Source organism: Mytilus californianus, unplaced genomic scaffold, assembly GCF_021869535.1.
Source record: "Mytilus californianus isolate M0D057914Y unplaced genomic scaffold, xbMytCali1.0.p SCAF_2, whole genome shotgun sequence".
Classification (NCBI taxonomy): Eukaryota; Metazoa; Mollusca; class Bivalvia; order Mytilida; family Mytilidae; genus Mytilus; species Mytilus californianus.
In genome coordinates this window covers 5,695,808-5,722,839 of record NW_026262668.1, presented here as the reverse complement: position 1 = coordinate 5,722,839, position 27,032 = coordinate 5,695,808, and the positions used below count along the sequence as shown (strand labels likewise).

General features: G+C 31.8%; 1 protein-coding gene across 1 annotated transcript; it reads right to left on the bottom strand.

The window, feature by feature from the left end:
- Positions 1-1,156: 1,156 nt before the first annotated feature.
- On the bottom strand, positions 1,157-26,934 carry LOC127729146 (large neutral amino acids transporter small subunit 1-like). The gene is made up of 11 exons (XM_052236811.1): positions 26,148-26,934; positions 19,485-19,610; positions 16,047-16,146; positions 12,901-12,945; positions 7,275-7,398; positions 6,944-7,047; positions 6,285-6,381; positions 4,343-4,492; positions 3,240-3,324; positions 2,160-2,252; positions 1,157-1,343 (listed from the first exon to the last, which is right to left on the bottom strand). Exons 1-11 carry the CDS (start codon positions 26,656-26,658, stop codon positions 1,240-1,242), a joined length of 1,539 nt encoding a protein of 512 aa, XP_052092771.1. The 5' UTR covers positions 26,659-26,934; the 3' UTR covers positions 1,157-1,239.
- Between the last annotated feature and the right edge of the window lie 98 nt (positions 26,935-27,032).

Here is a 27,032-nt window from a genome sequence, read left to right as displayed (position 1 = left end):
ATCAGGATTTTAATATCGTCCTAAGTATAGTGAAATTACAATAAGTTTCTGTGGTATGAGATTTTGTCCATCATAGAATTGTGTAAATTTGATTGATAACATGTTAATCAATATTTGTCATAAGGAAAAGGAAGTAAAATTTCAAAGGATCTTTAAACATCAGATCATGAGAAAAGGATATTAAAAGTGAATAAATTTCAAAATAATTTTGACGTTGGTCTTACCGGTAATTCAATTGTGGCTCAAAAAAGGTCATGTGAAACCTGCCCACACTGAACCCTGTTTAAACTGGTCTAAATATTCCGTTCCAAAAATTAAACCTGTAAACCAAACAACTCAGTCTGAAAGGACATGTTTCATGGTGTAGTAAGAATCGTGTCTGTCTATCAAATAGAATTAACCATAATGTAATAGGTTTACAGTTAACTGATTCACATAATATCACAATAAAAATTCAACAATAATTATATAAATGCTTGAATAAAAATTTGTTTAGCTACATTTATGACTAAGCAAAGAAACTCTGTTATCATTATATGTCTATATTTACTTGTACATACTGAACAATATATGTGCTGTGTCGGATAGAAATCCACCTTATACAAGTGCATGTATACATGTACAAGTGTAAGACTTCGATTGATTTTGGAACATTGAAATACGAAATAAAAGATGAATTTTGGTCTGTTTTGCAGGGTTCTTATAACAACTCAATTTTTAAACAATTACAGACTTTTCATAGATTTTCTCAATCTGAAATTGGTTCACAGATGTATTGATATTTATTTGCATAAGATCAATTTCTATCCAACACAGCTCATATGTTAAAATATCCTTTACATCAGGCAAGTGAATAAAAATCCTCAAAAATTAAGACCCCTAAAAGTATTTTTACATATTACTATATAACTGCATTATGGAAAATTTCTTTAACAGAATTGAAATCTGAACTATAAAAAGTTGCACAAAAATTTATGGGCATCTTAGGGCTGTTCCATTAAAACATACATGGTACACAGGGAAGGCACTTTGAAAACGGAGTGACCACCATAGAAGTGATTTTTGGGTCCTGCATAATTTTAAACCCGTTAAACACAATATTTCGCATCCACCAATAGTGGCAAATTGAAGTAGCCTTCCCTGGGTCCCATATATGTTTTTATGGAACAGCACTAACCAATAATACAAGCTTTGTCAATGATATAAATCAGCAATGTGATCACATGTCCTAACAGCAGTCTATGTTTCATGTTCATGTTCATGCTTCATTTCTTCTGTTATACTGATCACATTTTCCTCTGGCATGATAACAAGTATCTTCTGTAGAAGTATCGTAGTTTTGTCTGAAAAGAGATCATGTCAAAATAAACTGTAATAATGTTTTCTTTTCAATACCTTTTTTATTAATTTCTCACATTTTATTTCGAATTCACAAATCTATTTATATATCCCATGATAATGACTGCTGCGAAAACATTAGCCCAGTTTCTACCTCCCAACAGTTATTGTGGAGTGTGTTGTATATTTTATATGGTATAAGTATTGTTGGAAGTTTGTATTGGGACCTGTATATTTAAATCCTTGTCCGTTAGATTTTGGTGTATAGTCTCATTGGCAATCATAAAATATCTCCTTATAATTATATGTTACAAACATTATAATTTTCATCCTTTTGCGATTATAGCCTTTCCAGTGTACTTGTTTTTATTGCTTCCCTTTTTGGTGTTGGTAAAATGAGGATTAAATCATCAACTGCATATCTCCCATTTTATATATTTAAATGCTGTCATGTCTATATTTCAGAAAATGGTTATAGTCTTCTCTATTGAATTGTTTTACATTTTTCCTTGAGGCCCATTATAGCTTATTATGCGATATTGGTTTTGCTCAATGTTGGGAGGCTGTATATTGACCTATAGTCAATAACTGTACATCATTTGGTCTCTGTTGAAGAATTGTCTCATTGGCAATCATGCCACATCTCTTTATTTTTATATAAATATCAATTGTAGGCTGCGCTCTTTTCTATAAACGCTATTTCTTTTAATTAAATCAGTGAGACATTCATGACAGATAATTCCAGAAAACTCAATGTAATATTTTTTGACTTGATTATGTTTTACATGTACAATGATGTATACAAATATCTAAAAAATTACCTATTATATTAGTTACACTCTTTGGCTTGTTTTTCCATGCAATAAATATGATATAAACTGGAATACCCGTACAAATCATTATAACACCATAGGCTGAAAAAAAAAAAAATCACAAAATTAAACAGATGTCATTTGACATGTATAATGAGAAAATAGATAACTTTTAACAAATAATGGAAATAAAGATAACAAGCACACGTGTCTACGTTAAAGCCAAATAAAAATGATTAGGTTAAAAAATTTAGTTTCAGTAAGCATTTCTTAATCTGAACATAAAACAGCAATTTAAAATAGAAGTTGTCAAGATTACTTGTGTTTGATTATTAAAATGGCATTTAATTTTTGTCTTGGAATTTAAGTCAAAAAAAGGTTGATAATTTCCTGGTAAGCTAATCACAACACCTGACTTCAACCAGAGTTGTTGTTGTCTTCTCATTCAGTGTACTGTGTACCAGTATAGAGGTCTGTGCTTTTTCTGATTGAACTTATTTTTATTGAACCTCCATCTGATGATGATCCAGATTAAAAAGGCAGATGAGCAATAATATCTAAAGGTTCTTGTCCTTCAGTGTTGATGGCATATTTTGATAGGCTGTTAATCTGTTACAGAATTTTCTGCCTCCAGGAGATTCGGAACACGACATATTGTAAAAGACACTGTCTTGTTGAAGACTATATGTTGACAAGATGTCTTTTATTTTTTCAATGTTATTGGGTTGCTGTATAATTGTCTCCTTTTTACTAAATACATATATGATTATCCTGTTTCTTCAAACTATATATACAACAGCCATATATATATTTCAATAAAGTACCATTAATAAATGCCAAGCGTGGGTCTCGATTTCACTGTAAAGGGTGAGCTTTTTAATCTCCTCACTTAAGACCTTCCAGCAAGATTTAAAATAAGAAACAGCAAAAAAAGCAATTTTCCTTTCATATAAAGTAATTTATGCCTCAACTCTCAACGATGCATACATCATTCACATGATTGTTGTCTCATGTACATGCATTCTTTTCCAATTCATAAATATATAAATCTACACTTTACAAAGCAACACAACACTTTACAATACTTACTGGTCTCTGTGGGTGAGGCATAGAATGGTAAAGCAACTAGGAAAACAGTCATACACACATATAATATAGGCCAGAATAAGTTCACCTGAAATATAAAATAAACTGTTTACACAGAGATATGTCTCTGAGACATCCGTTTATAATTTTGATATTAAAATGCAAATGTTGCAATTAAAATAGTAGTACTTTAATATGTAAATTGTGCAAAATACTCAAAGACAATGAACCACGACTGAAGGAACAGGGTCAAATAATTTCTGAGATATAAGATATGCCCTATTAATATTATACAGCTGGATACTAAATATCATTGACTTATCATATTATTGTATGTTTATATTCTGTGAAAGTTGCATTTGTTCAATAACACTTTGAAATCTATTTTTATGTCCCTGTTGTCACCAGAGGGGGCATTAAGTGTTACCCTTGTACGTCCGTCCACAATTTGGTTTCCATTCTATAATTTTAGTTTCCCTCAACCAAATGTTATGAAACTTATACACAATGCTTATTTCCACAAAACATAGATCAAGTTCGAATTTGGGTGGCGTCACTTCTACGTTCTCGAGTTATACACCTTTATAACGTTATATGCAAGCGGGGCATCATCTGTGTCCCATGGACATATTCTCCATTTATTACTTTATTAATTTGGTATATTGTGTTATGTAACAATGCATGTCAACTCTCTATCGTATTATTTTCATACAATGAATTTGAACTACTTGTCTTTTTGGCAATCATACCCCATCTTATGTTTATATTGAATACCTAAACACATTATTACAAGTGAAACTGCAAGCTACTGCTCACTGATGATACCCCCGCCGCAACTGGATAATCTTAATAGTGTAAAAATATGTAAGTGTTCGGTAAACAGGAAGTTGTTGAGTGATGAATCTGAAAACACATCACACGGTATTGCTGACTTATATACACCCTGAAACCAAATTTCAGAAATCCTTATGATGTAGTTCCTGAGAAAGATGCGACGAAAAATATTCATGAGACAGATGGATGGACGGACAGACAGAGGTAAAACAGTAAACCCCCACTTTTTTAAAGCGGGGGTATAAATATACCTTTGTTGTTGTTGGACTTACCTTTATAGGTCTGTTCATCTCTGGTCTAGTTTTTCTGAAGTACAATAGAACTACAATGGACATTCCTATAGCTAACCAGTTCACGAAGCCCACATAATTAATTAGGGCATACATATCTGTTGACAACAGGTAAAATAGCGATAATACACCCTGTAAATAAAATAAAAAGTCATGTAGTATACAAACAGTATATATACTGCAAAATAAAAACTTAGATGTATATAAAAGTGATAGCATACCTATAAAAACAGTGACAAAAAGAGATTCCTGATAAAGCATACACTATAAAAACAGTGACAAAAAGAGAGCCCTGATAACAAAAAAATATTTGAGTTTTACTGAGGGCTTTTCCGTGAGAACATACATAGGACCCAGTGTAGCCATTTTAAATTCTCCACTATGAGTGGGTGTAGGTACACTTGTACAATGAAAATTAATTGAAATTCTAAATCTGCCTCCATATGTGATTACCCAATTTAAAATTGCCTTCCCAGGGTGACGTGTGTAGGACTCAGAGGTGCGATGGTCTGCCCCAAAGTGCGATGGTTAGTTCACTGATGTGCGACGGTCTATATGACGTGTGAAGGCTAGTTAAAATCTGCAGATGTGCAATAATTATGAGAAGTAGATATTTTTAATAGTTGGTAGATAAATTTGCATTCTTTATTGCCTATGTATGTCCTTAGTTACAGTTGCATACAAAATGAGAGATCGTCCTCTTTGATTTTCTGCTTGTGAACATAATTCTGCGTTAACATTTTATCTTTACTTGGTTTCTCTCATGAGTTCCTCATTCACCGTAATATTATGATACGGAGAGTCTGAGGCTGTCTGCAGACCTGTCTGTATTTAAAGAATGCCACGCTCCAACGTAAGTAAAAAGAACCTATTGTAGCTTTAGAAAAAAATCCGCTACAGAAGGTTTACTTTCCCCTCTCCTCCCTTATCTCTCTTGGCATTAAAAGTTGATAACGGCCCCTTATTAACTTAAAAACTTGAAAAATTGCTTTCAACAAACACATTGACTTCTACATCGACATGACAACCATTGAAAATATATTTTATGTAGTGCATCGCACTTCAGCGTTACCACCATTGCACTTTGGCGTAGCTATCAACAAAATATTGTCACAATGCCACCATCACACTTCAGTGTGACCATCGCGGTTTGGAGTAACATCATGGTTCAGAGTCCTACACATGTATGTTTGAAAGGAACAGGCCTGATAAAATGAGGTGCCCTAAGACTAAGACTGCCAATAAAAATATTAAAAAAACTGTAAAGTTCAGTCAATCTTAATTATTTAGTGAAATTTAAAATAGGCATGTTATGTAGGGCACACTCAACTTGTTTACAATTGCTTAACTCTTGTCTACACTTAGGGATTTATCTTGACCATAAGTCAGATTTTTTAAGTGGACCATACTGGGTAAGGGAAATTCTCACAGGCCTAGAGCCATTTTTTGGTGGCTGTGTTGTTGGATCTTCAGTCGACATGGAAGATTGCCATACTCTGTTTAAATTAAACATGTTAAAGAGAGTAAATTTATACTTGTACATTTTTTCTCACCAAATAAACAAAAATGTGAACATGTAAATTAACATTTTGTGTGATCTAAGGGAAATAATTCTTCCTTTTATGGACATATTAATCTTATACAGAATTTTACTAAAATAAACTCATTTTTCACTGTTAATTAACACTCTTATTTAATCGTGCTACAGGGAAACAGATTTAAAACTTCTTCCATAGAACAAACCCATTCAGGAGAAAATCCTGCTTTTGTCACTGTTATCAGGGTATGAAAATAGAAATCTATAATAAAAAGTATAGGTAATGCAGAAAAACACTAAATAACAGCACCAGGTGATGATTCATTGCCTTTAATCTGTCATATTTTGTACTTTCAATTTATTGTATTATTATATATCTGCACTTACCATAAATATACAGGCTGGCATTGGGGTCAATCTCTTTACAGACACGTAACTTAACACTTGTGGCATGTGGCCCTCTCTACCGCCAACGTAAAATAATCTGTAAATTAAATAACATATCTTGTGTTACATTATTTCATCATCAATTTTCATTACATGCTTTCAAGCATTTATCAAAACATAAAAGGTATAAGATAAATTGTGCCTTTGACACTATTCAAATATATAATGTTCATTTGAGGAGACATTTGTTGGAAATTTTTTAAAGGTATTTCACAACAAATACATGTAGTTACATACATGTAAACAACTGTACTGTTTCCTTAAAATATTCCTCCAATCAGTGGCCAAATTTACACACATTTTCTATGCAAAAATTCCACTTAACCTGAATCAAATATGTTACAAAACCCTCTGATTTTTATGATAATTGTTCATTATTTTATTATGGGGCCGGAACATCCTGATACAGCCCAAATGTCATGAATGTAGTTAATGTAGTTTTAGTCTGGTTTAATTTTCAAACTTAAGAAATCAGTGTAAAAGAAATACAAAGCCTCCATTTCATGCTTAAACTATGCAAGGAAGTTCATGATATAAATAATAATAAAAACAAACAACTGTAAATATATAAAGAGCTGTGAGTAGGGAATTTTACTGACCTTGAAGTGGTAAACAGGATACCATTTACACCTCCAAAAGTAGAGAGTGATACAAAGATGGGCATAATCCACCACATAACACCATACAATCTCTGGGAGAACATCTGAGAAAAGAAAAATAAATCTTATTAATGTTGGTTTATCTGTATTTTTTTTCAATCTGCCATTTCATTATAAAGGTATATCAATTGTTTAATACTTCAATACATCCAGGTGCAATAATCTAATTGTAAAATAAGAAATAACAATATCACAGCCACAACACTGCCACTCATAAACTCTATTCTGATGACAGCTGAAAAAGTCATTGTAAGCAAGATTTTACACTTACCACAGCCACAGCACTGCCACTCAAGATCTCTACTCTAGTTACAGTGGTGAAATAGGCAATATTAGCTAGAGTGTACACAGTCATCACCATGATAATAGAGATCCAGATTGCTTTTGGTAAATTTCTGTAAAAGACAAATATTCTTTTGAGAGCTGTTTTTAAAACACAAAGGCATTTATACACGTACTAAATACCACATATGAATGTTTACCTGCTGACAACCATGGATTTTTTATATTCAAGGATTATTATTGCTTACTTACTTCAACTAAATATGATGTTTAAAAAATATAAAAATAAGGAGTTGTGGTATGATTGCCAATGAGACAATTCAACTATCAACCAAAGTTCAAATGAGGTGGATGTAAGCAATTAAAGGCAACCGTACAGCCTTCAACAATGAAAAAAACCCATACCGTATTGTTGGCTATGAAAGGCCCCTACAAGAAAAATATGAAACAATTCAATGGGAAAACTAACGTTCTAATTTATAACAAAACAATTTACGAAAAAACAAATATGACAAACATGAACCAACGACAACCACTGAACTACAGGCTCCTGACTTGGCACAGGCACATAAAGAATGTGGCAGGGTTAAACATGTTTGTGAGCAGGGTGTATAAAAGTTTGAGCAGAGCCAACAAACATGTCAAAAAGGGAAATAACTCTGAAATTACTAAGATGGTATTCTCTTCTTTTTTTTTAACTTTCTTTTAAATTTTGTTGATAAATGGTAAACATCTCATCACCATGCTATTTTCTAGCATGCAATAATATTTATTACCTGCTTTTCTTTGCCTTAAATAACTTTGTCCAAGCACAACTAAGAATCAATTCAGTTTATTATGAAACCTGAAACTCTTTTATCCTTTTAACAGCTATTTGCTTATTTTTTGGTTTTCAAAATGAAACTTGTAAATAGAACTATTAGGATTTCATGTCTTTGTAGTATTGTCCATTCTCTGGTAATGACTTGGAATAATTATTATAAATGTAAACAGACAAAGTAGAGATATATATTGCATGCGGTTTATCTATAGATATTTGTACTACATGTTTTTAAGCTGTTCTTAATTGTTACTTTATGTAAATAAACTTATAAAAAAGAACGTAATAAAATTATACATAAACAGGAAAGGATTAAATCATAACAACAGAAAACCCATTGGACCTTATTTCCTTCTTACCTACTTAAACAGGTCTTTAAGCATAGTTAAGAGGTTTTCAACTGAAAGCAATATAAAATAATTCACCTAGGAAGTATTATGTTTGTTTGATCTGAATCAGTGATTATGAAATATTCAAATTCTTAAAAAAAAAAAAAATTTTTTTATGGCAGATTGAAAAAAAAAAATATTACAGTAAAACCTATCAAGGGTGACCACCTCTTTAAAGCAAATAACTCCCTATAAGGCTTTAACATTGTATAAAGGGAACAAAGAAATAATCTATCTGAAAAAAAGTTATAAAATGGGTCTCAGACTGTAATTTAGAGTATCATCTGTGTACAAGTTTGACTAGATCCCAAATTTGTTCTCTTAAAAATCAGTTTTAAAAACACAAATATTAAAGTCTTTAATTAGTTCATTCTACATTCTTAAATTTATTTATTTGTATACACCATACCCTAAAATTGTAATATCAAGACAAATTCTCATCATTATTACAGTTCATACATGTACCGCTTTTAATGCGTGACAGGGTGTTTTTTGTCATATGTTAATGTGTTTTTGTAATCATGGGGAATTTGATGTAAGCAGCTCATCTCTTTTAAATTAATTCATCACTTTTATAAACTAGGGGTGATTTAAAGCTTGACATATTGTACGGAAAGGATGTTGACCTCTCGGATGTTGACCTCTCGATGGCTTATTTATTTATTTTTTGTGTTCTGTTGCCCCGTTGACATATACTTCACCTTTAATTCATATTTACACCAAGATATTGTTATTGGATGCCCTACATTTATCATGCTTTTTAATAACATAAGGTCAAATCGCTGAAAGACCCCCCTCCTAAATTATTGAAAACTATCCTTCTACATTGACAATAATATATTGGTGTAAATTAGATAAACCCATTCGGGCTAACGCTCTCAAGGTGTATCGTATACATACAACTTAACTGAGAGCCAAGCTAGGTACCAAAATTTGCAAAATCAATAAATGTTATGTAATAATATGCAAGTCTTGTGCAAAATTTCCATTTGGTTTGATAACCCTAAAAAGTTAGTAGGACTGGTTATCATGGTTATAATTCAAATTCATTCCAATTTATTGAAAATGTTATCCAGTGAAATTTCTTCACATTGCACAGCATTTTCATACTGATTTTGCTACATTTCAAATTACAATTTCATTTGGAGTATTTTAAGACAGGGATGGACATTCCTTTCAAATTTTCATGGTCATAATAGTCATGGCAATGACGTTATATATTCAGGACAGATTAGAACAAACTGATCTTTTTTTTAAATTCTTAAAAAAACCTTACTGGTCACTTATCACAAAGTAAACAACAGAGGTCAACAAGTCAAAATGGTTATCGAATTGTACTTGTATCATATCTGTAGATTTCCGGTTTATTCAATTTGAAGGAGAAGGTGATCTGTCTGGATTAATCTTATCAATATTTAAGTTTTAAGATTACTTAACTTATAAATACTATCAATAGGTGAAAGAGATTTATTTTTCACCATGCAGTCCAAATTCAAGTAGAATTGCAACATGACAGCCACTTTGTCTAATTTATCAATATCAAAGTTTTAAGATTACTAAACTTATAAATACTATCACTGGGTGAAAAGAGATTTAATTTTTCACCAAAAAGCCCAAATTTAAGTAGAATTGTAACAGCACAACCACTTTTCGAATTTATCTTTTTTTTTAAGTTTTAAAATTACATGCACTAAACTTATAAATAATATCAATAGGTGAAAAAAAGATATATTTTTCACTATAAAGACCGAATTCAAGTAAGCCACTTTTTTAAGTTTCCTCATCACTTCAGTAAAATTTAAAGATTACTGTCTGATATTTATCCAAAATATCATGATGATCCTTTATTCTTTTCTCAGATCTTTCTGAGCTTCAAAAAAGTTTGAAAGCTATGATCCAAAAAGACAGATTTAATATTGACAATTAAATCCATGTATAATGTATGTCATATATAATTTACTTATGAAAATTAATCAGCCTACTACTAAACATAATAAATCATAATACATTCCAATACTCAAGCTATTGATATAAGGTTTGAAATTCTAGCTTAATCTGCAGCAAGAGTCAGCTCTCTTATTAATAGGGTCAACTAGCTAAACAATTAATTGTGACATGTGTGAGGGGAAATTATGCATAAAAAAGGAGCTAGATTTATTATTGATTTTGAGCATGTTGGGTCCAATAGATTTGATGAGACCTTGAAGAGATTAACTTTTAAGGGTTCAACCAAAGTCCATTTATTTACTGACGTATAATGTATGACTATGCATGTACGAGACCAATAATAATCAATGAACATATGTCACAACATTACGCGAATGAGAAGAACTTTGACATTTTCATTCATGTATCATAAACAATACAACAGATGTTACCTCTAATCATGACATTAACATTGTTGTCTTTTTTGTTGTTAAAAGATTAATATTCTATAGATCTCTTTATTGTATACTATATTGAATTGATGACTCTAATTTTTATGAAGCCACCCATTTGTAATTACATTAATAGCCATTATTGTCTTTCTTTATTCTTTCCGTTTTTATATATTGTTGCTCTAGAATGTATTGTATTTTAGCAAGAGGTCTTCTGAGTATTATTTTAGTGTATTGTTGTCTTTTTTAGATGTATACTCATTACTGGTATACTAATTGATTCTGAAGGTCATTGAAATTTTAGTGGACATTTGGTTCAGTAAACAAAAAGCATTACTCGTATTCAGCACATCTGAAATAGCAATAATTTAACTAACATTTTTGTGTATTATTCTACAAATCCAAATATTATGTGTACACAAAAAATTCTGAGTTTACTGTATTCAGAAGATTTAACTATTAAATATCAGTTGACTTTTAGAATGACTGTTTACACCTCCCCTGCATCATTTCATTTTGATATAGATATAAAAAAAATCCTCATGCTTTAGCTTTCCATAGTCTTTTTGGTCAAATTGTTTGTTTTACTACTTTGAATGGATCAATCCCTCACCTTGACAGACTCAAAGTGATGAAAATAAAAATTCCCAAGGATTTTGAACATATGAGCTAGAAAAAGTCTTGTCCTTAACTTCAAATGATCTTTCACTCTGAGATTCAATGACCACATGGGACTAATCATATGTACAAGAAATGGGGTTATTCCTGTGTTGTGTCAGATTCATATATATGCCCAGATGAGCTAAATGTATAACTGATCTCATTTGTGTGATCCCTATACTTCATAGTGATCAGAGGAGATAACAGTATAACTGGTCTCGTTTGTGTGATCCCTCTACTTCATAGTGATCAGAGGAGATAACAGTATAACTGGTCTCGTTTGTGTATTCCCTATACTTCATAGTGATCAGAGGAGATAACAGTATAACTGGTCTCATTTGTGTGATCCCTCTACTTCATAGTGATCAGAGGAGATAACAGTATAACAGGTCCCATTTGTGTGATCCCTCTACTTCATAGTGATCAGAGGAGATAACAGTATAACTGGTCTCATTTGTGTGATCCCTCTACTTCATAGTGATCAGAGGAGATAACAGTATAACTGGTCTCATTTGTGTGATCCCTCTACTTCATAGTGATCAAAGGAGATAACAGTATAACTGGTCTCGTTTGTGTGTTCCCTCTACTTCATAGTGATCAGAGGAGATAACAGTATAACTGGTCTCATTTGTGTGATCCCTCTACTTCATAGTGATCAGAGGAGATAACAGTATAACAGGTCCCATTTGTGTGATCCCTCTACTTCATAGTGATCAGAGGAGATAACAGTATAACTGGTCTCATTTGTGTGATCCCTATTCTTTATAGTGATCAGAGGAGATAACAGTATAACTGGTCTCATTTGTGTGATCCCTCTACTTCATAGTGATCAGAGGAGATAACAGTATAACAGGTCCCATTTGTGTGATCCCCCTACTTCATAGTGAGCAGAAGAGATAACAGTATAACAGGTCCCATTTGTGTGATCCCTCTACTTCATAGTGAGCAGAGGAGATAACAGTATAACAGGTCCCATTTGTGTGATCCCTCTACTTCATAGTGATCAGAGGAGATAACAGTATAAGTGGTTTCATTTGTGTGATCCCTCTACTTCATAGTGATCAGAGGAGATAACAGTATAACTGGTCTCATTTGTGTGATCCCTATTCTTTATAGTGATCAGAGGAGATAACAGTATAACTGGTCTCATTTGTGTGATCCCTATTCTTTATAGTGATCAGAGGAGATAACAGTATAACTGGTCTCATTTGTGTGCTCTCTATACTAACTTCATCATGTTCATAGCTCCCATAGAACTTGATCCAATGAACGTGATGAATTACAAATGATTTAACTTATTAACTTATATTGATGTGATTTCCCATTTCAATAGATTCTAAGTGACCTCTTGTCAAACATAAAACTTACTTGTATGGATCTTTCAATTCTTCAATTACAAAGTTCAGGTAATTCCTGTAATGAAAGATGAGTGTACTATTATAGTCATATAAGGTGTAAAAAAATTACAAAAATATTTTAGAGAAATAATAAAATTTTAAGATTATATAATGTGGCAACTTTAATAATAAATAATTCTAAGCATGGTTTAAGGAGAAAACAAATGTAATCAAACTTGGAATAATAAAAAGATGCAAACTCAATGAATACAGATTATTTTTATTAGTCCAAAACAGTAGTTTGATTTTTCATCATATTTACAAGTTATAAATGTAGTTTTAACTGCTGTACTTAAACTTCTAAGCCTGTATACTTGATTACCTAATCATATACCAAACAATAGAATCTATATTGACTGTTGAACAGATTTATCCACAATTCATGCAATAAATGTACCAAACAGAGTTCTACAACTGAGAGTTATAACTATTGGCTCTCCATATGTTTTTATCAAGTTTAACATGAGTGAAATAGGGTGACCACATTAAGGTAAATAAATTGGTATATTTAATAACTGTGTCTTCAGATAAATACTTGGTCTAAAAACCCTAGGGACCACATTAAATAACCTGGTTTGAAGATAAATGATTTTAGACTGAAACCCCTATGCCTACCACCCACATTCAATAACTGTGTCTTCAGATATATGTTTTAAGTCTAAATACCCTAGGGACCACATTCAATAACCCTGTCTTCAGATAAATGCTTTTAGCCTAAAAACCCTAGGAACCACATTAAATAACTCTGTCTTAAGATAAATGCTTTTCGCCTAAAAACCTCATGGTCCACTCAACAATATATATCTGTTACACAGCTAGACATGGAAATAAAGTCGAAACTTTATTATTTGATTTGTATATAAATTCAACCATATCAGACAAAACCAATAAAACATAGCAGAGTAATAATAGTAATTGTTCACAACATTAATCATTTGTTTCCTTATTCAAAGAAAAATCATTTCAAAACTGAATTGTGACTTTTTGTCCTGTGACTTTCTGTGTTAATTACACCACCAATCATGAGATAAATCAAATTACATTTCTCTATACCCACGATAACCTTTCTGTTTAAAAAGTTTCATACTATTATATAATTGTTAGGTGTATTGTTCTGTTTAGAATTCGAAGGTTTAAATACTTCCTGATATAAATAAATATGTAACAGTTTAAAAATTCTGGGAAATATAAATCATACATCTTCACAAGAAATCTTTCTCAATAAATGTGCAGTACGCACTGACCCAATACTATTGTCCTGAAATCCAGTACATGTACATGTATATGCATATTTTATGGTGAAAATGACCCAGATATAGAAAGGATGTGAAAATGAATAACAAATTTTGAAATACTTGTAATTCATTGAATTGTTAAGCATAGTATCTGAGAAATCTATCTTATATCAGTATGACAGGAGGATCGAAGGAAAAAAGGTCTAACAATACTCTTCTGACTGGAGTTACAACATTTGTTTTAATAAAGTTTTGTCAACATTTGGTAATTTGCAGCCGTCTGGCTTTACTTTTTTAGAATGTTTAGACCTTTCATAAAGGAGTACAATCATATGAAATATACTAGAACCAAGACATGTAATCTTAAATACAATGAAGGGTTTGTTGTTTCTCTCAAGACAATGCAATTACCAAAAGCCCTGACTTGTAATCCTGTTCAAGTACCAGAAAGGGGTGTCTTGTTTTTCTCATGACAATCATGACAATGTCATTACCAAAAGCCCTGACCTATGAACCGGTTTGTAACAGGAACAGTTACATGACAAAAGGAGAGAAAAGATACATAGAGGAGAATAAAAAATAAAACAATCATAAGCCATAAATCAAAAGAACAAACTAATTTATACTTTGTAATCAACAAATAGCCCAGAAATGCAAGTGAACAGCTTGTGGTTTCTAACCAAAACAAAAAAAACACAAACTTATGCAATGTGTACCGATCAGCCCTGACACAACAAAACTACCTGTAATTACCAGAGATTTGTTTGGCCCTGACTTTATGAATTACTCTATTATACATGTACTTGGTTAAATGCAATGACATAATAAAGTAAAGCAAGTAAGTTATTCCTAGTATAATACATTTTTTGTAAATGATATACAATGTATTGTATATGAATTATCTCTGTAATTTGAATTTGGTAAAGAGATCTGTCATTGTGCACAGAAAAAGTGCTCTATAAACGAAATATGGGCAATAATCATAAAAAAAGTCCAATAAGTCATCAGTAGTCTAGTTATCAAATAATCTTCTGGAGATCAATAAACTATTCCTTTGATTCTGTGACATTGGTCAAAACGTGTGACAGAAAAAAAACATTAAATTAGGAATAAAAGCAATTTTATCAAAACCATCATTGACTTTTATTGTGGTTATACAAGTATACAATGGTGTTACAGTACATGATGTACGTGACGTAATAAGCATAGTTGCTTACTTCCACCAAGTTAACGTCTCATTGGCAATCATAACACATGATTTCCTTATTTTTATGATGATGTAATAAACATCACTATTACATTCAGACATTAGAAATAATTCCAAATCAACTAGGCCTGCCAAAATAGCCTTGTTATCATTTATACATTCTTTGTCATTTTTATTATTGCATCATTCATTTACTACCAAAATTTGTTTCATTAGATTTACAACTGCTATATACAATCAATGCCAAGTTTAAAAATACTTTATGATGGACATCATATATAAAACAAAGCATTTAAAAATCACATCTAACAGTTCTTTTATTAGTTGATGTTTACAAACAATACCTTATTTGGCACCTGTTCAGGTGTCAGACATACAGGTATATGATATAGGAATGAAACAGCAGTAATTAACCACCTGGTCAATTAACAAAAAATATATTTCATCATTTACAATGTTCATCACATTCCTACTGTATAACCAATTTAACATGTTTAAATAACTTTTTTTTAAACAATTTGCCTCCAGCTAGAACAACAGATGTATTTCTTTCTGTCTGTATAAATATTCATTGAGGATGCACATAATAAAGATTGCACATTCCACTCTAAAAATATAGTGACCTGATTCACTGACCTCAAATAATTTCCAATAATATTTTATATTTAAACTTACCATCCATTATAGGCAAATAACCCAGAATAGAATGCCATGGCAATTTTACCAATATTAGTTTCTGTGTGCTCAAAAGGATTGTGGAAGTTTTCATGTTCACCTAAAAAATAAATGTTACTTTTTCAAATATTTTATAATCCACACAATGTAATTCATGTATAATCCTCTAAATAGGTTTATAATGACCTATAATTGTTTACTTTTTACACATTGTGACTTGGATGGAAAGTTGTCTCATTGGCACTCATACCACATCTTCTTATCTATAATTATGCAAAATTGCTTCTCTGGAAAATTGTGTTGTCTCTTATATCTGACAGCATATACATGTATATATATACGATTCAACTTCAGCAGTTTATATTACCTGTGCATTTTTATAAATACATACAGATTAAAATAATTGCTAGGTGTGGTAAACATATTTTTGACTTATCTAAAGGATAGTACAGCTGACAAAGGACAAGGTTCACTTTTGCCAAAATATGGCTTTGAATTTCAACTTTATCATAAAATATCAAAAAGGGCACACTTTCTTATATAGATGTACTTCAAAAGCCTTAATCATATTAGTGCTAAGTAAAACAAAATTCTTCATAATATTACACTATAGGCTCCAAAGTCACCATTTTTAGGAGATATTGTCAAAACTTCAGGAAAACCTTGGCCCCTATGATCCAAAATGTAATGTAACCAAAATGTGCCAACTTTTATAATGAATCTATAGGCACAATTATTTTCTGGACCAGGGGTAGTGGTCAAGGTTATTTATACTAAAAATGTTACAAATTTTAGAAAAATTGGCATTACAAAATAAATAATGCATACATTAGTAGTCATTATTTCATAGTTGATAATCATGTGTTATGCCAATAAAGAAGTCATTTATCACAACTATGTTTTTTGTAAAATTTGTAGAATTTTGGCCAGATAGAAAAAAAAATCAAAAACTTAGGGTCAATTTTGACTGTTTGTGAGCTACTACTTTGTTTCAAGTTTAAACAGAAAACTTGGACCATGAACATAGTTTTATATGCATGTATATAATGCAATCAAATACATAAAATTGAGAATGGAAATGGGGAATGCGTCAAAGAGACAACAGCCAGACCAAAGAGCAGAAAAATAGCCAAAGGCCACCAATGGGTCTTCAACACAGCGAGAAAATCCCGCACCTGGAGGCGGGCTTCAGACATGTACATCACAGACATTAAATCTAAGACCAAACTCCTAATAATTCTAAAACAGACAAAGCCAAAATTTGGGCCATCTTTGAAATGTCCTGGTGATAATTTCAATTACTGTTTACTGATGATCCTTTAATTTGTATAAAAAATCTATAAAAAGTGAGTTTGTGTGTGTCTGAGATTACTCACTGGTCACAGGATAGAGCCTTATCAAATTGTTGAATGTCAAAGGTTACATATAATACATGCAAATGTTCATATACATGTAGATCATTGACAAATGTAAGGTGACTGACCTGAACTACAGTAAGCACTTTCTGTTAAGAATGGATAATAGGCAAATTTGACCATGACCGATCGGTCCTCTTCTAATAGAAACTATTTGTAGAAACTGTACCACTGATAAGCTTTGTTTTGATCAAATGACCTTGTATTGCATGTACTGAAGATATATCAAATTAATAAAGAGCACTTCTAACAGGACTTTGTACGCCAAACACCAGTCCAATATCCCAAAATTAGGTGAAGCATCGCAAGCTATTGTAATTATATTTGCATGTACCGGTATACAGTAGCCTGCCTGAATTTGTGTTATACTGCAGTATTTTTGTACATTTGTGTTCTTGTAAAATAGTTGTTATTGCAAGCTTTTACTTTTTAAATACCTGTAAATGTAGTAGTTTTAATATTCAGTCTAAAATGATGGTATGAATATAAATTTATGGTTATGACTTTTATACATGTATCTTAATCAAAATAACAAGACCTTTAAGTTAATATGACTGTGGAAAAAGGGAGAAGAAAATATTTGCATTGAACTAAGACCAAACAAAAAAGTATGTGTGTTTACTGTACCCCTACCTACCCTAATTTTTATCCTCTACCCCAAAGTTTTTTTGACCATTTTTGAATAAGCACTGTTAAAGTCACAATGTCATGAATGTTGCTCCCATAGACTCAATGTAAAAAAATATTAAAATTTAAAATAAAAAAAAATCCCTACATAGCTACCCTATTTTTTTTTCAGCATGTAACAGTAAACACACATACTTTTTTGTTTGGCCTAACAGTATCTATAATGCAACTAATAAACTTCCTGTTGTCTTTATCTACCCAATACAATAACAAAGAGATATTTTGTGTAATGTTAATTTCATGTCACCTCAATTTTTTTCACAATGTGGGCTTCGTTTAAGTTGGTTTTATTTTTGTTATATTCATAAACATTAATTGGAGCTGCAGCTTAAAACAATACAAGGTCAATGTCATAAAAATATCTTTTTTTGTATTCAACTAAAAACTGTTGAAGAGCTCAGTAAACCTCACCCTTCCCAAGTTTCTAAGCCTTATACAAAAAGTTGATATTTTCTGACACTGACCTAATATTGTATATATATATATACTGGTATATAATAAATAAACTGGTGCCTGAAGGTCATCTAAATTCCACTTTACTCTATTTGTTTGCTATAATATCTGACATTCTCCTTCATCTAACGAACAATGTATGTACAACCTCAATGTAAAACCATGAAAAAGATTATGTATAATGACCTCTAGATGTTTACTTGTTTTGTTAAGTTGCTGTCCTATTAAAGTTAACTGCATATTTCCTATTATCTATATGTATATATATACATTTGTTATACAAAATGATTAGAAGGAATTCATATTTTAGACTTGGAGCTTGATATATTCTAATATATTATTGTATAGACATCTGTCTACATGTTTTTTCTTATTTTTGGCATTGGGTTGCTGTCTCAGACTTATGCCCCACATTAAACATGTACCTTTTATTCATGTTCCACATACCTGAAAATAGGAAAGTACATTTGAATATGATTGGAATGAATTCTGAAATTTTTAAATACATAAAACATATTTAAAAGTTCCATTGAAAGGTCCTTCTGATATAGGAACCTTCTAGTACAGTTAAATAGTAACTAAGTTTGCCTCTCTTCCCATGCTATGATTGATGTAGTTTCTAAATGTTTCTAATTGAATCCCAGATGTTAGGTCAAGCTCACTATCCCATGGCTTCTTAGAACACCTGTCAATTAACTTTGGAAAGCCAATGACCTAACCTTGAGAACATCAAGCCAGAGTTCAAAGTTATTAACTTATTCCTCAATTAGATAATACATTTGGAATGGTACTTTTTAATGTGTTGTATTCCTGTTCAATGCTATTACACATTCTACGGCTAAAAGACTTAACTGCTTCACTTTCAAGCTGTATAAATTCTTACCTCTTCCTAGCTGTACAAATCCTGTTATTATAATCAGTATCAATGCTCCAACTTTAGCATATGTAAAAATATCCTGGACTCGAGTCGCCCACTTCACATCTGCACAGTTTATAAATGTGAGTAACACTATAAAAAAGAATGAAACTATATAAGTACCCAGTATACAATTGTACAAAACTTTTAATTGCATACTTGTATATATGTTACATATGGATGAAACAGTTAGCAAATATGTTAATGCAAGAATGGTGAGCTTAAGCCAAAGTTTTGTGAAATTTTCACCCATACATGTATCTGTGATTATCATATATAAAATAATCATAATAATTGATCATGTACATGTATGTACTATCAATTTGTTGTACACTGCACATACATGTATTAATTTAAAAATGTATAAATGTATGTATGCAAGAAAACAAAGCTACATGTATACACTATACATGTACATTGTACATGTAGATGTACTTGTTCCTATTTACAATGGATTATGTAACATTGTTTAAATTCTTTCATAAAACAATCTTTAGAATTTATTTAAAATGGCAAGGAGGTCATTGTCAGCCTTTCAATTTGAAATTTAATTTTGTTCCTGTTTAGAATTGTTTGTTATTATAATAATTGTATTGATTTACTCTGTTGCTTGACCCCTACTACATGTACTAGTTTATCATGTAATAAATAAATATCAAAGGCAAAGATCTACCAAATTCATTTTTTTAATTAGACACAAAACTGCATAGAACTGGTAACAAGTAGCTCATGCTTTAAAGATCAACAAAAAATGTTACATCAGAATGCCAAACCCTTCTCTACGTCATGCATATATACTGAAGTTGTTTACATCACATTACATTTATATAAATTAATCCTGCATTATGTTAGTTCCCTTTATTGATCCTAACCCACGTTGTAATAAAATCTTTTACAAGAGAATTGATTTAATATTAAGTAAATTTTACAATCCATTGAGGAAATTAAATCAAAAGAACCATGATCAAATAAATGAAATTTTTCATATTATAATTTTGTAATCAGGAAAACATTAAAAAGTGTTAATTAATAAAATATTGATTTTAAAGGTTGATCATGTGCATCGTCAGACTCCTTCCGTAAAACGTAGGTCACCTTCAGACGTCCTTTCAATGTGATGATCATCAAGTTAAACAACTAAATCAATGCTAAATCAATTTTTGATTGAATTGGACATCCAACAATGTCTAACAATAGCTACAATGTATGAGTATATGTACATGTATATAAAGCCAATAACATAAAAATAAAGTCCTATACATTTGTAAACCCTTATTCTTTTCATCCAGTATGGAAAATGTTGCATGTTTTGTATCAGAAATCAGTCCAATGACTGTGTCTTAATAGCTATAATGCAATACCAAAGTAGATTTCAGACAACTGAAAATTTATTCTGACACATAATTTACAAAAAAATGTACATTTTTAGTACATTTAGTACAGACACTTTGTTTTTGGCACAAAGATTTTTGTATGTGTAGATTGTACATGTAACAACTTCGTAAAACAAATATACATGTACATGTACATGTTGTAAAATTTAGGAGATCTGCTGCCATCACAATTAACAAATTAACACTAGTACTGTTGTCAAGAAAATCCAAATTCTCTGAAAATTTAAATTTACAGTCCTGGTTTGACACCCGCATGTATGATTCAAATTTACAGTCCTGGTTTGACACCTGCATGTATGATTCAAACTTACAGTCCTGGTTTGACACCCGCATGTATGATTCAAATTTACAGTCCTGGTTTGACACCCGCATGTTTGATTTAAATTTACAGTCCTGGTTTGACACCAGCATGTATGATTTAAATATACTCTATGTTTTGGGAATTGAAATCCAGTCTCTTAAGGTGTAATACCACCAAATCATAGTACCTCACATCCGATTGCATAGGAAAAAGGGTTGAAAAAAATATTCCCTTGAATTTGATAGTTGTAGGAAATTAATCCTACATTTCATTGCAGTAAAAGATTTCTGAGTCATAAACATATATCTTGGGTGTTTCAAAACACCATTCTTTTTTTATTTGGTGTTTCTATAGAATATTTTGGAAACTTGAGGTTACATGGTTACTCAAGCTTGTAAACAGGAAAGAAAGGGTGGAAATTTGATTGGTTAACTTCCAGTGATGGTTATTATCTTGTATGCAATGAAATGTTATGTGAAATTTTGTCTGTAGTACTGGATAGGATAAAACTTTACTCATGCCAAGTATTTCTTTATTTGAAACAAAGATCTACGTGTATCCAAATGTAAATTCTGCACAATTTTTTGAAAAGTGCAAATCTAACAAAGACTAATAGGGGAAAACAATGGCATGAATGGTGGTATTACACCTTAAACATACTTGTATTAAACTGTACATGTATACGTACATGTAAGCAGATTACCACATAAACTATTTAAAAAAAAAATCACCTTGTACGGTTGTTTCTTATTATATATATAGTATAAATAGGTTGACCTGCCAAGGCTGCCATTGTGTCATATGACATGGTCTAACAATGTCTAAATCTAAAAATTAGAAAATATATACATGAATAACACTCTTCATGCTAAGCCACAGCCTATCGACCCAGATTAGTTAATTTACTATAAGACGTGTAAAAATTTGTACAACATGTTCATTGTACATATGTTTAATAGAATCTACATGTATACAAATTTTTACAAAAAGTAAACATGGGGTTTGTTATAAGGTTTGCTACTGACCCCCCTTATGGATCCATAAGGGGGTTAGTAAAATCCATAGGGCTTATAAGGCCAAATCCCTTATGGATTTTACTGCCCCCTCATGTCTATCCGACCCTAAGTCGATCCAGCCCCATATTTAAAGTTGATCCGTCCCCAATATAAAAATATTTATAAGGAATAAAAATAAAGATATATATGAGTTCAGTGTCATTCTGTTTGATGTTTATTAATTTTATATTAATATAAAAGGTCGACGTTAAAAAAGTTGGCCTTTGACGAATATTTGAATATTAAATTCTCATAAGATGAGACATTTATTTGAATATTTTTTTTAATTTATATTAAGATTTCATATAGAAATATAGTATTTTTTTTATATAAAATATTTGAATTCAAATCAATTTATCACCTTAAATGAATACGGATGATTATTGCAGTATAAAACAATTCTGTTGATTATGTTTTTGTTACAAGTTTTCAAGACTATTGATCATGAGTATGCATAACTAGAGGCTCTCAAGAGCCTGTGTCGCTCACCTGTATTTACTGATGCTTTGGAAATCATGTAAAATAAGGTTAAAATCATAATTAATAGTATTAGATATTAGATATTATAATGATATCTAAGATAATAACAAAAAACTGCAAAATTTTTGTAAAATTACTAACTCAGGGGCAGCAACCCAACAGCGGGTTTTCCGATTCGTCTGAAAATTTCAGGGCAGATAAATCTAAATCTGATGAACTTTTGCCTTCCCTTTGTGGTATGGTACCTTGCAGTACAATTTCAGAGAGATCCATACACCAGTCAGGGATATAACTCTATAGGGTTATTACAGAAAAATAACATACATTTGTTATTGTGGACTAAAAAATCAAAGAACTGTGATAACATATGCATGTTACATGTTTCAAAGGAACAATATACATTCCCCATTTCCATTCTCAATTTTATCACTAGTTTAGTTAAAATGCATACAAGTTCTATTGATATTACTATTGTCTTTATGTATACTTAACTATAGAAAGATATAACAGTTCATAGTTTGCCAATTTTGCAAAGTACACCTATTTGTTATTACAGAAAAAATATGCCTGTACATTTGTAATAACTAAAGGGTGTTATCACAGCTTCTCTATATCACTCCAAAGCATTTTCTCAGATGTAAATCATGCTTTATTACAATGTATTTTAATTTATTGTAAGAAATAATGACCAGAGCATGTAATGAGGTTCTGCGCAAGCTTCCCAGTAATTCCCAAGTGTCTCATATAATAGGTTACATTCCATTTAATAACTAAGATATGTTATTACAGCTAATTTTATCCCTTAAAAGCCTCATCTCATTGATTTACCATGGTTAATCAAAAATGTATTAATTTAATTAAAAAATTAATTATCAAGGCTATGCATTTAGTTTCTGCGCAAAGTCTCAAGAGTTCCCTAGAGCCCATTATAAATTAAAATATTTTTGATTTATTTTACAAATAACAAACATATGTTATTACAGATTTAGAAAATTTAAGGAATAAAGAGTAGACAACTCATGAAAGTATTTGTAATAACACATGCAAGTTATTTTCTGTAATAACCCTATAGAGTTATATCTCTGACTGTACACTTGAACACAAGTTATTGTCTGGAAACTAGAAAAATGCTTATTTTTGGCCCCTTATTCCTAAACGTTTTGGGCAATTACCCCCAAACTCAATTCCAGCTTTCCCTTTGTGATATGGAACCTTGTAGTACAATTTCAGAAAGATCCATACACTTACACACAAGTTATTATCATGAAACTAGAAAAATGCTTGTTTTTTGCCCCTTTTTTGGCCCCTAATTCCTAATATTTTGAGGCAATTACCCCCAAAATCAATCCCAGCATTCCCTGTGTGATATGGAACCTTGTGGTACAATTTCAGAGAGATCCATACACTTGAACACAAGTTATTGTCTGGAAACTAGAAAAATGCTTATTTTTGGCCCCTTATTCCTAAACGTTTTGAGCAATTACCCCCAAACTCAATTCCAGCTTTCCCTTTGTGATATGGAACCTTGTAGTACAATTTCAGAAAGATCCATACACTTACACACAAGTTATTGTCATGAAACTAGAAAAATGCTTGTTTTTTGCCCCTAATTCCTAATATTTTGAGGCAATTACCCCCAAAATCAATCCCAGCATTCCCTGTGTGATATGGAAACTTGTGGTACAATTTCAGAGAGATCCATACACTAACACACAAGTTAGAGTGCGAAAACCAATGTGTCTTCGGACGACACCGGACGAAGACGACGTCAACGTCATACCAATATATGACCGCAATATAAAAACTGCAAAATTTCTTTAAATTTACCAATGCAGGGGCAGCAACCCAACAACAGGTTGTCAGATTTGTCCGAAAATTGAAGGGCAGATAGATCTTGACCTGATAATCAGTTTTATCCTATGTCAGATTTACTCTAAATACTTTGGTTTCAGAGATATAAGCCAAAATCTACATTTTACCCCTATGTTCTATTTTTAGCCATGGCGGCCATCTTGGTTGGTTGGCGGGGTCATCGGACACATTTTTAAAACTAGATACCCTAATGATGATTGTGGCCAAGTTTGGTTAAATTTGGCCCAGTGGTTTTAGAGGAGAAGATTTTTGTAAAAAGCTAACGACGACGGACGACGGACGCCAAGTGATGAGAAAAGCTCACTTGGCCCTTCTGGTCAGGTAAGCTAAAAAGCAGCATAATTATAATAAAACATATATAACAGAATTTAGTACCATCAACATCAATCAGCAGTAATTCACATTTTTTCAATTGACTGTGATTTTAACAAGTCTTTCAACTGATGTAATAAAATAACAAATCGTTACATACAAAACTGTACAAGCCGATCCCAAAGCTGATGTATGCAAACTTAGTTTTTGTTTAACATGTTTAAAGTTATAAAAACTTCTCAAATTGAGAAATGTTGTTTGATTTGCCTAATCATTCCTATAAAATAGGAGACAGGATGGGTTTTTCTTTTTATTTTTTATTCATATTAGTGTGAGCTGTATTTTGAACAGTCAACCTCGTGAACACTCATTATGGAATTACCAAATGATTTGAAAGCGCGTTTAGCGGGTAAGCCACCATGAAGTTAGAAGGAAAAGAACCATTTATCCTGATTCAAATATGTAACATAATCCTCCGAAGTTAATATAAATTATTCATTATTTTATTATGGGGCCGGATCGACTTTGGGCCGGATTGGTTTGGGGCCGCAACGACCTGATACCGATTTTACTAACCTTCTTTGGATCGGTAGGGAGTCAGTGGTGAACTCTATAACAATTTTATAGTACACAGGACTTTTCCTGTCAATTTATGTATAATAATAAACAATGAAATACAATAACATTAATAGATGACGTCACCATCAGTAGATGTGATGTCATGAACCCCATATGAAATCTACTGACTCCATATGGATACTTATCACACCTCGGATAAATAGTGGTGTTGTGATTGGTTTAACTCCGCCATGTGTTGACCCCCTATGGATCTATATGGTGTCAGTAAGTTTCATATGGGGTTCGTGATGTCACGTTTACTATTAATGGTGACGTTATCTATTAATGTTGTTGTGTTTCATTGTTTTTATTTCTAAAAAAAAAAAAGGAAAAAGTTTGGTGTGCGATAAATTTGTTATAGGGTTCACCACTGACCCCTACGGATCCATAGAGGGTCAGTAGCAAACCATATAACTTATAATAGGGGTCACCAAGTGACAACCTTCAACCAATCATAATGTCATTAATTTACCCCGAAGTGCGATAAATACTCATAATATTCCTTGCAGCTTGGTCAGTGTAATACATTGCAAGCAGTCTATTCAACCATCCCTACTTACCATTCTAGTTAAGCTTTTACAACATTTACATAACTTACATATACATATTGCTGCAAGAAGTCTAATGGCATTGTCTGGCTGCTCACAATCTGGAAACAATGGTTCAATAATGTAGTAGGAAAAAGTCATAGCTACAATGGCTTGTGAACATGGTCTCACAATCATACATTCAACCCATAATCTTAGAAATGCTAGAAATGGTCCAAATGCTTCAAAAATATAGGCATAATCTGCTCCAGATCTTGTTATAGAGGTTCCAAGTTCGGCATAACAGTAGGCTCCAACCATGGAAAATAAACCACAGCCAACCCATACTATTATAGACAAGCCTACACTGCCAGCCCCTTCGAGAACTCCTTTAGGACTGACAAATATACCAGATCCTATGATACTTCCAACGATTACAGTTACACCATTTAACAAACTGATTTTCTGTTGTAACTTGACTTCATCCTCTGGTCCACTTGAATTTGAACTATTTGATGCTGGTAGATCTTTCACAGTTTTCTCATTCTGTCCGACAACATCGTATTTATCCTTAGAGGGCATGACTGGAGGTTCTATAACACGTGTATAATTGAAAATATGTCCAGTGTTCAAGAAGACATTCCCCGCTTTACTTTTTAATATGACGCAAGACCAAATCCTCTTTATATGGAAACAGGGAAAAACACACACTACGAAGATACCACGTGGCCGAATTATGAATGAAAATCTCACGCTTAAATTTCCAAAGTCAAAATACTGTAGTATTCACTTCTTTAAATAATCCGACTGTTGTAAAATAAGATATGGCATAAATATGGCAAGTTCTTATTGTTTCTAACAGTGACCTATTTTCACACAGATTACTACTCAGAAAGCAGTAAGAACTGGTAGTATCTACATGATGAATAACATGCGTACACGCATGCGTATCCCTA